This window comes from Pseudorasbora parva, chromosome 17, assembly GCF_024679245.1.
Source record: "Pseudorasbora parva isolate DD20220531a chromosome 17, ASM2467924v1, whole genome shotgun sequence".
NCBI classification, from domain to species: domain Eukaryota; kingdom Metazoa; phylum Chordata; class Actinopteri; order Cypriniformes; family Gobionidae; genus Pseudorasbora; species Pseudorasbora parva.
In genome coordinates, this window is record NC_090188.1 from 8,149,488 (window position 1) to 8,162,464 (window position 12,977).

The 12,977-nt window shown below is 38.0% G+C and overlaps 1 protein-coding gene across 3 annotated transcripts in view; it reads right to left on the reverse strand.

Annotated features, from left to right (window-relative positions):
• cdh23 (cadherin-related 23) overlaps positions 1-12,977 on the reverse strand; it is a 351,845-nt gene that overhangs the window by 17,572 nt on the left and 321,296 nt on the right. For all 3 annotated transcript variants that reach the window (XM_067422478.1, XM_067422477.1, XM_067422476.1), the window contains exons 37-49: positions 11,473-11,694; positions 10,139-10,258; positions 9,877-10,057; positions 9,626-9,759; positions 4,630-4,839; positions 4,421-4,528; positions 4,236-4,338; positions 3,425-3,550; positions 2,682-2,885; positions 1,246-1,704; positions 969-1,085; positions 322-546; positions 26-195 (exon numbers count right to left, since the gene is read on the reverse strand). In XM_067422478.1, the coding sequence (XP_067278579.1) occupies positions 26-195; positions 322-546; positions 969-1,085; positions 1,246-1,704; positions 2,682-2,885; positions 3,425-3,550; positions 4,236-4,338; positions 4,421-4,528; positions 4,630-4,839; positions 9,626-9,759; positions 9,877-10,057; positions 10,139-10,258; positions 11,473-11,694 (2,379 nt within the window). The remainder of the gene's footprint in view (positions 1-25; positions 196-321; positions 547-968; positions 1,086-1,245; positions 1,705-2,681; positions 2,886-3,424; positions 3,551-4,235; positions 4,339-4,420; positions 4,529-4,629; positions 4,840-9,625; positions 9,760-9,876; positions 10,058-10,138; positions 10,259-11,472; positions 11,695-12,977) is intronic.

The window sequence follows — 12,977 nt, forward strand, 5'->3', positions numbered from 1 at the left end:
GATTCTCTGGTTTGTGCTGATGTACCTGATATAAAGGTTGTTGAAAGACTGGGTTGTTGTCGTTAACATCAACGATGCGCAGATAGACAGGAAGTTCAGTGAAGCGAGGAGGTGTGCCAAAGTCCTGAGCACGCACAGTGAAGTTCAACCACTGCACTTGTTCATAATCTATTGTCCGATTGGCCACGATTTTACCTATGGATGGTGATATTGAAAGACATCCACAATGAAGTGCATAAATGGAATTAATTTATTGACCTGTTTTTCAATTTAGAACATTGATTGGTCAACAGAAATCTTGCAGAAATGAAAATGTGTAACCTGTAGATGGGTCTTCAAGTCTTATGTAGTCTCCCCGGGGCAGATGCAGGAGCTGGTAGATGATCTGTCCATTGGGTCCTTTATCAGGATCAACAGCCGTCACTGACAGCAGTGTGGTACCAGCTACAGCACCCTCCAGAATCCTCTCAGAGAAGTTTGCCACCCCGAAAGGCCGAAAACGAGGAGAGTTGTCATTAACATCCAGCACGTTGATGGTCAATTTGGCTGTGGGAAGAAATTCCATTTAAATGAGTTCGAGAAAAGGCTAATAATTATCCCCAGGCTGGTTAAGTGCTGGTTTAGATTATGGAAATCATAGGAAGGAAAACCTGATAAGCTGGCAGAGTTGGTTACCAGCATGGCTTTTCTGGCAAAACTGGTTAACTTTTAAGCTGGTCAAGCTTGTTAATAAGACTGGTTGGGACACATCGAAAACAGCATGTTTTTCCTTCCACTCAAAAATGGGCATTTACAACATGATATTATAAATGATCTGTGGGGTATTTTGAGCTAAAACTTCACAGAGACATTCTGGGGACACCAGAGACTTATATCACATCATGTAAAAAGAGGCATAATAGGTATCTTTTAAATAGATAAACAACATAAAAAAGGTAAGAAACAAAAGACAGAAAGATCTTTCTTACCATTAGGTACACTGACTGACATGTCAATAACATCACTGGCGTTGTCATGCACTGAAATGATGATCTCAAAAGTGGCAACCAGCTCTCGGTTCAAAGGGTTTCGTACAAACACAGCGCCTGAGAAGATGGACACAAATATTAACACAACAGAGCACAACAGGGTTCATTTTATCAGTAGTACTAATAAAAAATACACAGTGTTTCGTTGCTGAATTCCAGAAGACAAGTTACATGTGGTGATATCTTATAATGTAGCTTGTAAGACATTATGACTCACCTGTATGAAAGTCAATTCCAAACGACTGCTGCAGCCCACCCACTGGATTATTCCCATCATCCTTTGCTTCCACAGAGATGATGTAATACTCCAGACGGGGACGTAGATCAGGGTCCTCGGCCGTGAGCGTAGCTACGACCTCTCCAGGTGGAGTTGACTCGTTAACGCTGATCGTCTGCACAGGGCGTATGAAACGAGGACGAGAGTCGTTGACATCATCTAGGATGACAGACAATGTTGCCGTCCCCGAGAGAGAGGGCGTGCCTCGGTCAGTTGCTATGACCACCAGCCGGTACGAGCTACGCTCCTCTCGGTCCAGTGTAGCATTGCCGACTAGAACCGCACCAGAGAGAGCGTCAACAATGAAACGGTCTTGAGCGCCGGTGTCTAACCGATACTGCAGCCAACCGTTAGAGCCGGCATCAGCGTCACTCGCCGAGAGCTGCGTTACTACCACACCTGAAAATATACACAACGGCACATAACACACCTTTAACACAATATTATGCATGTATGAGAGTGTGTGTGTGTGTGTGTGTATGTATATATATATATATATTAGGGCTGTCAATTGATTACATTTTTTTTGATCATGATTAATTGCATGATTGCCATGAGTTAACTCGTGATTAATCGCAACTTAATCGCACATTTTTATCAGTTGAAAATGTATCTTAAATTAATGTCAAGTTTTTAATACTCTTATCAACAAGGTAAAATGTATATTATTAGTGAAACCATACTCAGAGCATGAGGACTAGACATGTATCAAAAGTTATAGATGTTTTTCAAAGAACTTGTTCATGTCTCTTAAGCCTTAAGCTTTAAAATGTAGAATAAGCAGTGATTTGTGCAGACAGAACTGTTCTGCGATTCCCATGAACAGTGTGAGAAAGTTTTAGCCGATTGAAATATATTTAGTTCAATAAAACACATGTAAGTGGTGAGTGATGGTGTTAATGATTTACCTCGGGGATATGAGCAAGAGTGAGCATGCAGTGTATTAGCGCATTGTGCTTGGACTACACAGAATGTGCTCAGTTTAAAAACGCACTTTCCTTTCGACTTGGAGTCTAATAAAAGTTAAACAAAAAAATGGTAGCTTATGTAGGATATAACTCCACTTGTTTCAGAATAGTAATGTTAATATTAACCCTTTTCTTTCCCAATTAATTTTAATGCAGATGCAGATTTAATGCAGATGCAGATTTGCTGCTGCATCCTTTAGGTCTATGGCTGATCTCGATTTCTCCAACTATGGGCCACGGATCAAACATAAAATGCTAGCTACGTTAATAAAAATATAAAAAAAGCCTTAATTTTGACAGCCCTAATATATATATATCCATTATTTTGCAAATGGGACCAACAAACCAGATTAAACCAGTTCCTCTACCAGTTAATCCAGCTCATTCAGTTGATACTGTGCCTCTCACCTGTGGGGCTGTTCTCTGGCAGGTGTACAGTGAAACTGGATGGATTGAAAACAGGCGGGTTGTCGTTTATGTCGAGGATAGTGATTGTGAGCGGAACGCTGCTGTTTAAACCTCCCACATCCTCCCCGAGCAGAAACAGCTCCACCCGCGGCACTGAGAAAGCCTCCCGGTCCAGCACAGCACCCCCACGCACTGATACCACCCCTGGAGACAGAGAGAGAGGGGGTGTGAAAGAGAATGTGTCACGAGTGGGAGTCGTGCTTGATTATGAGAAACTGTGGGTGTATAAGAGGTGGGAGGACTGTTATCATGTATATCTGACACCACAGAAAACAAGCATCTGTATGTTAAAGGCATGTTAAACAATGTGAAAAACACATGGCTCCGTTCTTTTGAGCATCTCAACCAGCATAACATGGCAACACTGACCAATGGCATGAGTTTGGGTAGGACTATCTGTCTTTCAACCAATGGCAGACAGGCCCCTGTATAAACACATTATTATTACTTTTCCAACTCTGTTTGGTGATCAATAAATTCAAAAATAAATCAACAGACTATATTAACAAAAACAAATATATTAAAAAATACTACATCAGTGTGATTTGTTGAACTTAATATTAGTTATTTTGATATTATATCTTGAAATATTTTTTTTTGTAATCCTTCTTAAGGCCTTAAATGGACACCCACAAGGAAAACTAAATGAACATGACCCATAACATCTGTGCTGAACTTCTGACCTGTGAGGGAGTCGATAGAGAAGAGGTCCACTCTGGCTCCCAGGAGACGATACCTCACCACTGCATTCACCCCAATGTCTCTGTCCTCTGCTAGAACAGGGCCGTTCAGAATCAACACTGTGGTGCCTGATGGACAGACAGACAGACAGAGGGAGGTTCGGAGATATTGTTTAATGTGATGAGTCATGACCATGATACCTGTTCTCACTCTTTTGAGGTATGTTATATTAGTCAAATTAGTATATTAGTCAAATATTATTGATTTGACTGCACTGACGCTATCAGATAAGAACAAAACTTCTGTAGAGCTGCGTTTGAAGTCATTTCATCATTAATGAAAAAAAGCTTCTTCCCTTTCTTTGAAGGGACAACCTTGTGCAATATTTCCTTTCTAAGGGTGTGTTCACACTTGGCACGTTTGGTTAGATCAAACCTGGTGCGATTGCTCTGTTGTGCAGTTCGTTCGAATTCACAAGTTCACACTCCGGGGGAGTGGAGAGGGGGATTCAAGCTTAGAATTGGTCCCGAACCCATATATGAAATGAAATATGACTGCAACGGACCACTGATAAGTTAACAAACCAAAAACGGGACACCCCCTTTATAGTCGCGATTGCCCATCGCAGTTCGGTACAAGCATCAGAACCGTGTTCTCGTATCGTAGCAGATCTTTGCTTGTGTGAAGGAAGGATTCCTGCCACTGTTTTGACTCCTTTACACGTTTTCTAAGCTTTTCCCGAGTTCCCAGTTGGTCAAACACCATCACAATCTACCTAAGAATCAGGATGTGTTTAGTGGAAACATTTAGCACCTGTTATTGAGTTTTCACTGATTTCGCCCCTGTAGCTGGTCTGGGTGAAGATGGGCCTGTTGTCATTCACATCCAGCACAGTCACTACCAACAGATCTGAGTCCTGAGCAGAGAGAAAAGAGTCTCATTGCAGTGCCCACTTGATTGTGATATTTACACAGTATGTGTTGCATCCTGTTATTTACCTTGCGTGAGATGCGAGGGTTGTCTGGGTTGTCTTTGACGGTGATGGTGAGCCTGTATTCAGCCACTCTCTCTCTGTCCAGCGGCCTGTTCACCTGAAGCACACCTGACTGGAGGAGAGAGCACATCAGTTAGTTCACCATTTCATTAACATTGCCTTCTCTTACTCTTTCCCTTTGCTGTTTTTGTCCTGTATCTCTCTGCCTCTTACGGTCTCATTGATGTAGAACGATCCATCAGTGTTGCCGGCAGTGATGCTGTACGTGAGGAGAGCATTGCGGCCGCTGTCTGAGTCTTGCGCCTGTACTTGAGTGATGGAGGTGTAAATCGGTGCTCCCTCGCTCACGCTGGTGTTATACGGTAAGTTGAGCAGGATGGGGTCGTTATCATTAATGTCCAACACCTGAATGCCCACTACCACCTGAGACAGAAAAACAAAACCACCACATGAATTATGGGAAATATGTAAGCAATTCGCTACTTACTAATTCACATACAAACTATACTAAATAGTATGCAAGATTAAAATTAGTGTGTCTTGAAACATTCTATTCCCTGTTGAGTATGTGTATCTGTGCATGCTTTATGGACTAATATTGCCTAGTTTAGACGAATACTGCCTAAGGAGGACTTTCAGTGTTTTTAACTGCAGTAAAGAATGTTAAAAAAAAATTGAATTTTCAATCGAATATGAAAATTGTGATAGAGAGGGAAAAGCTCCAGGTTTGATGTGCTTGTTTGTAGGGCTGCACAATATGGCCAAGAAGTTTGTGATTATAGATCAATATGACCATACAAATAATAAATAAAAGCTATTATTATTATTAAAATATAAAAACAGAATTATTTGTATTATTAATATAGCTAAGCAACTATTTAAAACAATACTGCAATCAATTAATTTATAACACAATTTTTAAGTTTCAATTCTAATATTTATGACTGTTTTAATTTCTTCATTTTCAATCATTAAAGTCTGTGTAAAGCAATATTAAATATGTGTTCTGTGTTTGTCACACCACAGATAAACTAACTGATAAAATGAAAAAACACCACCGCTGTCTGAGCTGAAACCACACCAACTTGTGGGAAACTTGCACTCATTTGTGAGCACACACTGCTGACGATGGCATTAGATGTCGGCAGGACGGGAACATGAAGGCCGGGACGAGAGAAAGTCTGTTCGTCCCCATTCACCAGTCTCACAGATTAAAGTTTGTAAAACTATCCGGTGAAAATGTTCACTGCAGAGGTGGGTGTTGGTGGTGATCCTCAGCTCTCATCAAGTGGGCTCTTCACAAAATGAATCCAATCTTTTTGATATCATCGTTTTTAGGAAATTGAAATAAGGAGACTGAGCTGGTTTGTAAATTATAGAAACCAGGTAATATAAATTTACCTGATATAACTTTAGCGGACAAACCACTGATGTTAATGCGCTCTAGATATTATAGTGATGATACACTGCCCAATCTAACTTTACAATTCAGTACTACATAGTTCACTTTGTAACGTGTTTTCAGCAATACATTTTGAATTTGTTTTGAAGGAAATCTCTGAATTGCCTTTACACAGACTTTAAACCCTCTAATTTCAGTGCTGTGATTCAATCTGAAACACGCAGCGCATATATTTAAGTAAATCACAGCTTTTGTGTTTTGATTATTGCACTAAGCCATATCACGATTTCATCACGGTTATTAAATGATGAATGATAGTTTGTGATATCACGATGCAAAATAACTTAAATACAAGCAGCAGCACAAATAATTACTATTGAGCAAAGATACTAATAGCATAAACAATGCTTTTCAGGTTTTTCAGGTAGGTCTAACATTAGTTTTTAGGTATTAGAGAAATGGAATAATTGAAAAGAAACATTAATCAAATGTAAAATAACTGCATATTTAACTGTTTAAATTGAAAATGAAAAATTAATCCTTATTAAACTTACAAAAGCTATTCAATCAAGAGCAGTAAATGAAGTCTATTGAATTAATTTTGTGCCATAATTAAACAAATAAATCCATCATTTTGCAAACAAACACCATCTGCTTTGCAAAGGAAAACAAGACTTGCAAACAAACAGAGAGCGATGTGCAAATGCAGTTTGAGCAGATTTTCTCACAAATGCAGTTCAGGCTGATTTTCTCACAAATGAAGTTTGTGTAGATTTTCTCACAAATGCAATTCTCTTCCAAAACAGCAGATTTCAGGCATGTAATAATTCACCCATTTTTGGGGGGAGGGGATAAGCCTTTTGGGACTATTCACAAACAATATTTGCATTAATTTGTGTTAAATATATTATTAGTCCCGAGATTCTTCGCCTTAGTGAATAAACACATCGAGCGGCTTATATAGCCTACATCTGTATACCTTGCTGGTCTAGTGGTAGAATTTATGTTAACCGTGTCAAAGGTTTCTGGTTCTAATCCGCTCTTATGTAGTTTTTTTTTCTTTTCTTCTTCATTAAAATCAAAGATATTCAATGATTGTATATTAAGAGCAGGGACACAGGGAATCGAGTGTCTCTCTCCACAACGGCATGAAGCGATAGATTGGCTCGTCTGTGTGTGAAGGCTGTATGCACAAGCCAAAAGAGAACGCAAACCCCACCTACTTTGATTTGATTGGCCATCTCTTGACATTGACAAGCGCGGTTAGACCTGAGGCAAAACTAAAATGTTACTTTTAAACTTTTTTGTCATCCCAACAACAACATACAGAGCCTCTGGGGGGGGGCTTTTCCCCTTCAATGTCTATGGTGGTTACGACCCTGCAGTGCAATACACCCACAATACTTTGAACAAAAATAGTTAAAATGGTATAGTTTTAACAGTGTTCATTAAAGTGCTACATCTTATATTGCATCAGAGGTGAACTATAGTTGGCTGGGCTTGGTCCTTCTCCCCCATACACAGGGAAATGGTGACAGCAGAAAAACAAATATTAATCATTCTGCTTATAATATATAGCCTACTCTGCTTAAAATATATTTTATTTTATCAGGATTTACCATATTTAATGTGACAGTAACATATACAAAACTAAATCTGTCTAAACTTTAATCCACAATACATATTGTTGCATTTTTGTATTGCAATATATTGTGACACGATACACCCTTACACTATTTTGAATGTTCTCATTTGAATTGTATCATCAAATGTACAAATTACATAAAAGTAAATACTTTTTTATATCCCGTTACACTACAGTGGATAAATGATATGGAGGATGGATGCATGCATTTTAATGTGAAAAAACTAGCCCTAGCAAAAATGTTTTCAGCCATAATGTCACTACTGATTTTGCACTTGTTGGTCACAATAATATCTATATATTTTTATGTTTTCTTTGTTTTGTTTTTATGAAATAGGGTTGACAAAGTGAAAATCTCAAAATGATTAATAATAGATACAGTAAGACAGAAATACTGCATCCGGTTCCCCGCTCATTTTCGTCTGAAAACGTGTTCGAAAATCGTAAATTGACCCAAAGCGCCATCTGCTGTTCTGGTAGAGGAAGTTGCTCAGCTACATTTGTGAGAAAATCTGCCTGAACCGCATTTGTAAGAAGATCAGCGCGAACTGCATTTGTGAGAAAATCTGCTCGAACTGCATTTGTGAGAAAATTAAGCTGAGAGATAGTAACAAACATGCATTTATGTGGACTAGATTTGGTATTTGTTCAAAGGTTACATGCAATTTGTAGGATGGTTTGTATTTATTTGTGAAATATGCATGCTCACTCATTTATTTGCAAAACACAATACATATATTTGTTACTCCTCTGCGTTTTCGCTCAAACTGTTCTTTGTATTTGCACATCGCTTTCTGTTTGTTTGCTAGTTGAGTTTTCCTTTGCAAAGCAGATGGTGTTTGTTTGCAAAATGCTGGATTTGTTTGTTTAATTATGGCACAAAAATCACTCCATAGAAGTCCTTCTCTTTTGTTTGACATTAAACAGACAGCAGTAAAGGCTACTGCCCCTTTAAGACCGCGGCACCCGGTTGGGAAACATTCTAGAGTATTATTTTTTTCTCCTACTTCCACTTTAACTTCAGTACATATTTTCAATGAGTTTAATACTTTTACTCCGATATTTTTTTTTAATGTGCTGCTTAGTTACTCGTTACAATTATAAAAATACTACGAATCCTTCCATTCCAAACCCACATTACCACTGCCAGAACTGTTGATGGCAGGTTTGATGAAGCTGGCATATCATTGAGCAAATCAAGCGATTCAAGAAGACTGCGCGTGCTCCCGTTCTGCCTTTTTTTTTAGCCGCCAAAGCCTTATTTGTTCGGTAAGTGATGTAGAAAATAATAACTGTTGCGCTTGTCAGGGCGCATATGCGAGAGAGAGTGCCCGTCCCGGCCTTGCGCACCGCGCACGCATTCACCGCGGTGGCAATAATTAACTAGCATAGTTAATGTGCACTGTAAATTGTAAACATACAAACAATGAACAGCTGTATTTTTAATAAATACAGTAACAAATGTATTGGTCATGGTTAGTTCATGTTAGTTATTAGTCTAATACATTAACTAATGCAATGTTAACTAATCAATATATTGTAAAGTGTTACAAACAAATCATTTACTCAGAACACCTCTTGAAATAAGAATACAAGTGTGCTTATATTTGTTTTTAGTAAGAGTGGTTAGTAAGAGTTAATCTTAATGAACTACAGTATTTTCAGGTTATTTATATAACAATGTGTAGAAAAATTACCCCCAAAAATTATTTAGCCTAGTTTAGACTGGAGTGAGTTGAAAACAGAAAAAAAGTGCAAAGCAAGTTGTTGTTCACTAGCTGTTAATTTTATTAAATTGTATATGGTAGAAAATTAGACTATTAATCAAAATAAACTTTTTGGTAATGAAATATGATGTTCAAACTTTTGAATACTTTCTTTAATAACTACATAACACAATACATGTACTTTTACTTTAAGTACTTGAGTAGTACATTTTTAAATAAACTACTTGCAATACTTAAGTCCAAAATACTTTTGTACTTCTACTTAAGTGTGGTGCTTAAAGAGGACATCAACTTCTACTCAAGTCACTTTTTTGATAGAGCACTTGTACTTTTACTCAAGTCTGGGTCTCCAGTACTTTATACATCTCTTCTTTTCCATCAGTTCATACTTTTGTGCGTAGTAGAAGAATATGAGATATGTGTGTGGGTGCATACCGTAGCGCTGAGTGCTGGCGTTCCCAGATCTTTGGCAGTAATGGTGATGTTGTAATAGGCGATAGTTTCTCTGTCCAGCTCTACATCTCTCCTCACTCTTAACTCCCCCTCAACTGATGAAATTACAAACTCATCTGGGATCGAGAGGGACAGAAAGAAAACAATAAAAACATTTTAATGCGGACAAAAAAACACAAGAAATATCATATACTTTTTTGATTGGATCTGAATCAGCTATCCATCACACACACTTTTCAAGTCCCCTGCGGTGATGCTGTACTCCACTTTTCCATTGGATCCAGAGTCGGCATCCGTGGCTTTAGCGGTCCAGACACGTGGTCCCGGCTGACCCTCTGGGATTTCAAACGGACCTTCGAATGAACTCGGGAAAATGGGTGCGTTATCGTTCACGTCTACCACGTTCACCAGGACCTGCGGTACAGGACAGTGTGTGAGTGCGATATAAAGGAATCATGAGGGTTATAAATGTGTGTGTAGCAGACGTGAACTCACTGTGGTGCTGGAGGTCAGTCTAAACTGAGGTATAGGACACTGATCTGTGGCTGAGACCGTCAGCACATAGTGACCATTACTGATCTCATAATCCAGTTCCCTAATGACCACAATACGACCCTGTGAACACACACACAAACACACAATGTGCACACACAGCAGTGGAGGATCATTCTTAGAAAACAGTGTCATTTGTGAACTATCAAGTCTTCTTTTGTGTGTGCTTTTTTTTGTTGCAAGGATGCATTAAATTGATCAAAAGGTCAACAGTAAAGGGATTTATAATGGTACGAAAGATTCAAGACTTAAAATAAATAAATGCTGTCCTATTGAACTTTTCTTAGTAAGCAAATTATCTTATTAAAAAAAAATGCATCAGAATTTCCACAAAAATATTAAACATCTGCAGCAGTGTTTTAAACATTGATAATAATAAATGTTTCTTGAGCAGCAAATCATCATATGAGAATGATTTCTGAAGGATCATGTGACACTGAAGATTGGAGTAATGATGCTGAATATACAGCTGTAATCACAGGAATAAATTACATATTCAAATAGAAAGCAGGTCATTTAAATTGTAATAATATTTTTACTATATTACTGTTTTGATTAAATAAACAGCCTTGAGGTCTTTAGTAATGTGATAAGTAATTGAACACAAATTATTTTAATGATTTAGCTCCTAACATTAATTTTAAAATGAAATGATTTATATTTTGCTTTTAATGACATTAAAATGTCTCTGCCTATGCAATATTATTTTCATATTTGAGAGGGAAATGTCAAAAAAAAAAAAAAAAAGTACTGCCTTTGTCAGTATTGCATTATGTTTACATTTATGTTGCCATTTTCAGGGTCAGATATGATCAGGTATAGTCTACTCTGTTTATTATGCAAATTAGTAATCTATGTATTCTATACAAATTCTAAGTATATGAATTCAAAATTTACTGTTGTTTTAAAAGAGAATAGTGCTTTAAAACTATGCTCAGAGTTAGTAATAATAAATAAGAACTGATACGTGCATATGTTGAAGCCACACATTAAGCATTTGGGGTAACAGTTGAAGAATATTTGTTAACTATTCACTAATCTGAATCTAATTTTGGCCATGTGGCCTGAGGTAGGAAAAATATGTTTCTTAAACAGCAACCTTTTCAAATAAAGTTATAAAAAATTCCTTGACATTTTCAAGAGTTTGTAAGAATGACTATGAGTGTTACAAAAAATGCTACAAAAATAAATAAATAGAAACAGCAAAAAATAATCCAACAACACCAAACACATCAGCGTATCTAAACCAGTCTTTGTTTCCTGTCTGACCGTCTCACCGTTATGCTATTGATCTGGAACGTCTGGGCCAGGTTGCCCTTGGAGATGGCATAACGGATGGTTCCGTTGAGACCTTCGTCAGGGTCGATGGCAGTAACTGTGGCGATGATGGCTCCTACAGTGTTTGGCCCCTCTCTGAGCTCCGTCACATACTCTTCCTCCGGAAACTCAGGTGCATTGTCATTTTCATCAATTATATGCACCCACACGGTGGTGGAAGTCTGTGAAGACAGATGAAACATGAATTAAACACTTGTAACATTTATACAATAATACAAAAAGTTATATTTATATATACAAACATCACACACACACACCGATCAGACATAACATTATGACAACTGACAGGTGAAGTGAATAACACTGATTATCTGTAACTTTTATGAAATACACTATTTTACTACAGTTTTTATCTAAAAATGTAAACATGATGTCTGTCTAGATAGCAGGGCAATGTTTATTCTCCTGGATGAAAGTATTTGCATGTTTTCTTCTGAACAGACTATACTCCATTGTGGAGTTACCTTAGATCATGGTATCATAGTGAACTGGTGTAGCAAGTTTGAATTACATTTACATAACCTGATGGTGTGTCAGGAGGTTACTGATGACTGCTATCAGCAGGCTTTCAAACCGATACCGGGTCACCCCACAAAATTCACTCAAGCTTTTCTGGGTACTCAAATCGCTTTACATATAGAAGGGTGGAATCTCCTCAACCACCACTAATGTGCAGCATCCACCTGGATAATGCGACGGCTGCCATATTGCGCCAGAACGCTCACAACACACTAGCTGATTGGTGGAGAGGAGACCAAGTGATGAAGCCAATCAGGAGAGGGGGATGGGGGGGGGGGTCTTGGGGGGTCTCAAGACCCTCCTAAAAAACGCCTTGACCCCCCACTTGACCCCTTCCACCCCACCCTCTTCCTGATTAAAAAATATATATCTTGGATAAAGATTTAAAAATGTTTCTCTTCTAACTACGCAGAACAATAATAATTAATTATTCATTCGACATAGAAAAAAATATAAACATAAGAATTAATGCGACGCACTATGAATTGCATTCAAGGCGCTGCCGCGAACCTGCAAGAACCTATTCATGTGTAGCCTACAATAAACTCTGTGGAGACTTAAGAGGAGCAGAGAAGAGGACAGGGAAACTAGACAAAATTAAGTAGGGCAATCAAAAGGTAGTGAGTATGAGAATAGATACTATTTTGTTTTCCGTCATGGGTGTGGCAATGGCAATTAAAGTTTGACCATACTCTTTGCAAACTACAAATTAAAAACAAAGTAGTTAATATGCTGTGATGTTTTTTGTAGTTTAGTAGCAGTAATATACAGTTATTAGCTGTGTCCACTGTATTTTTTGTTGGTTTTCATGAGACCCATTGAAATGACCAGGACAAAAAAAACATAAGAGGAACATAGTACAAAATCAAGAGTCCTCATACGTATATAACCAGATTATCATTAAAATTGTTGTTTCAATAAGCTT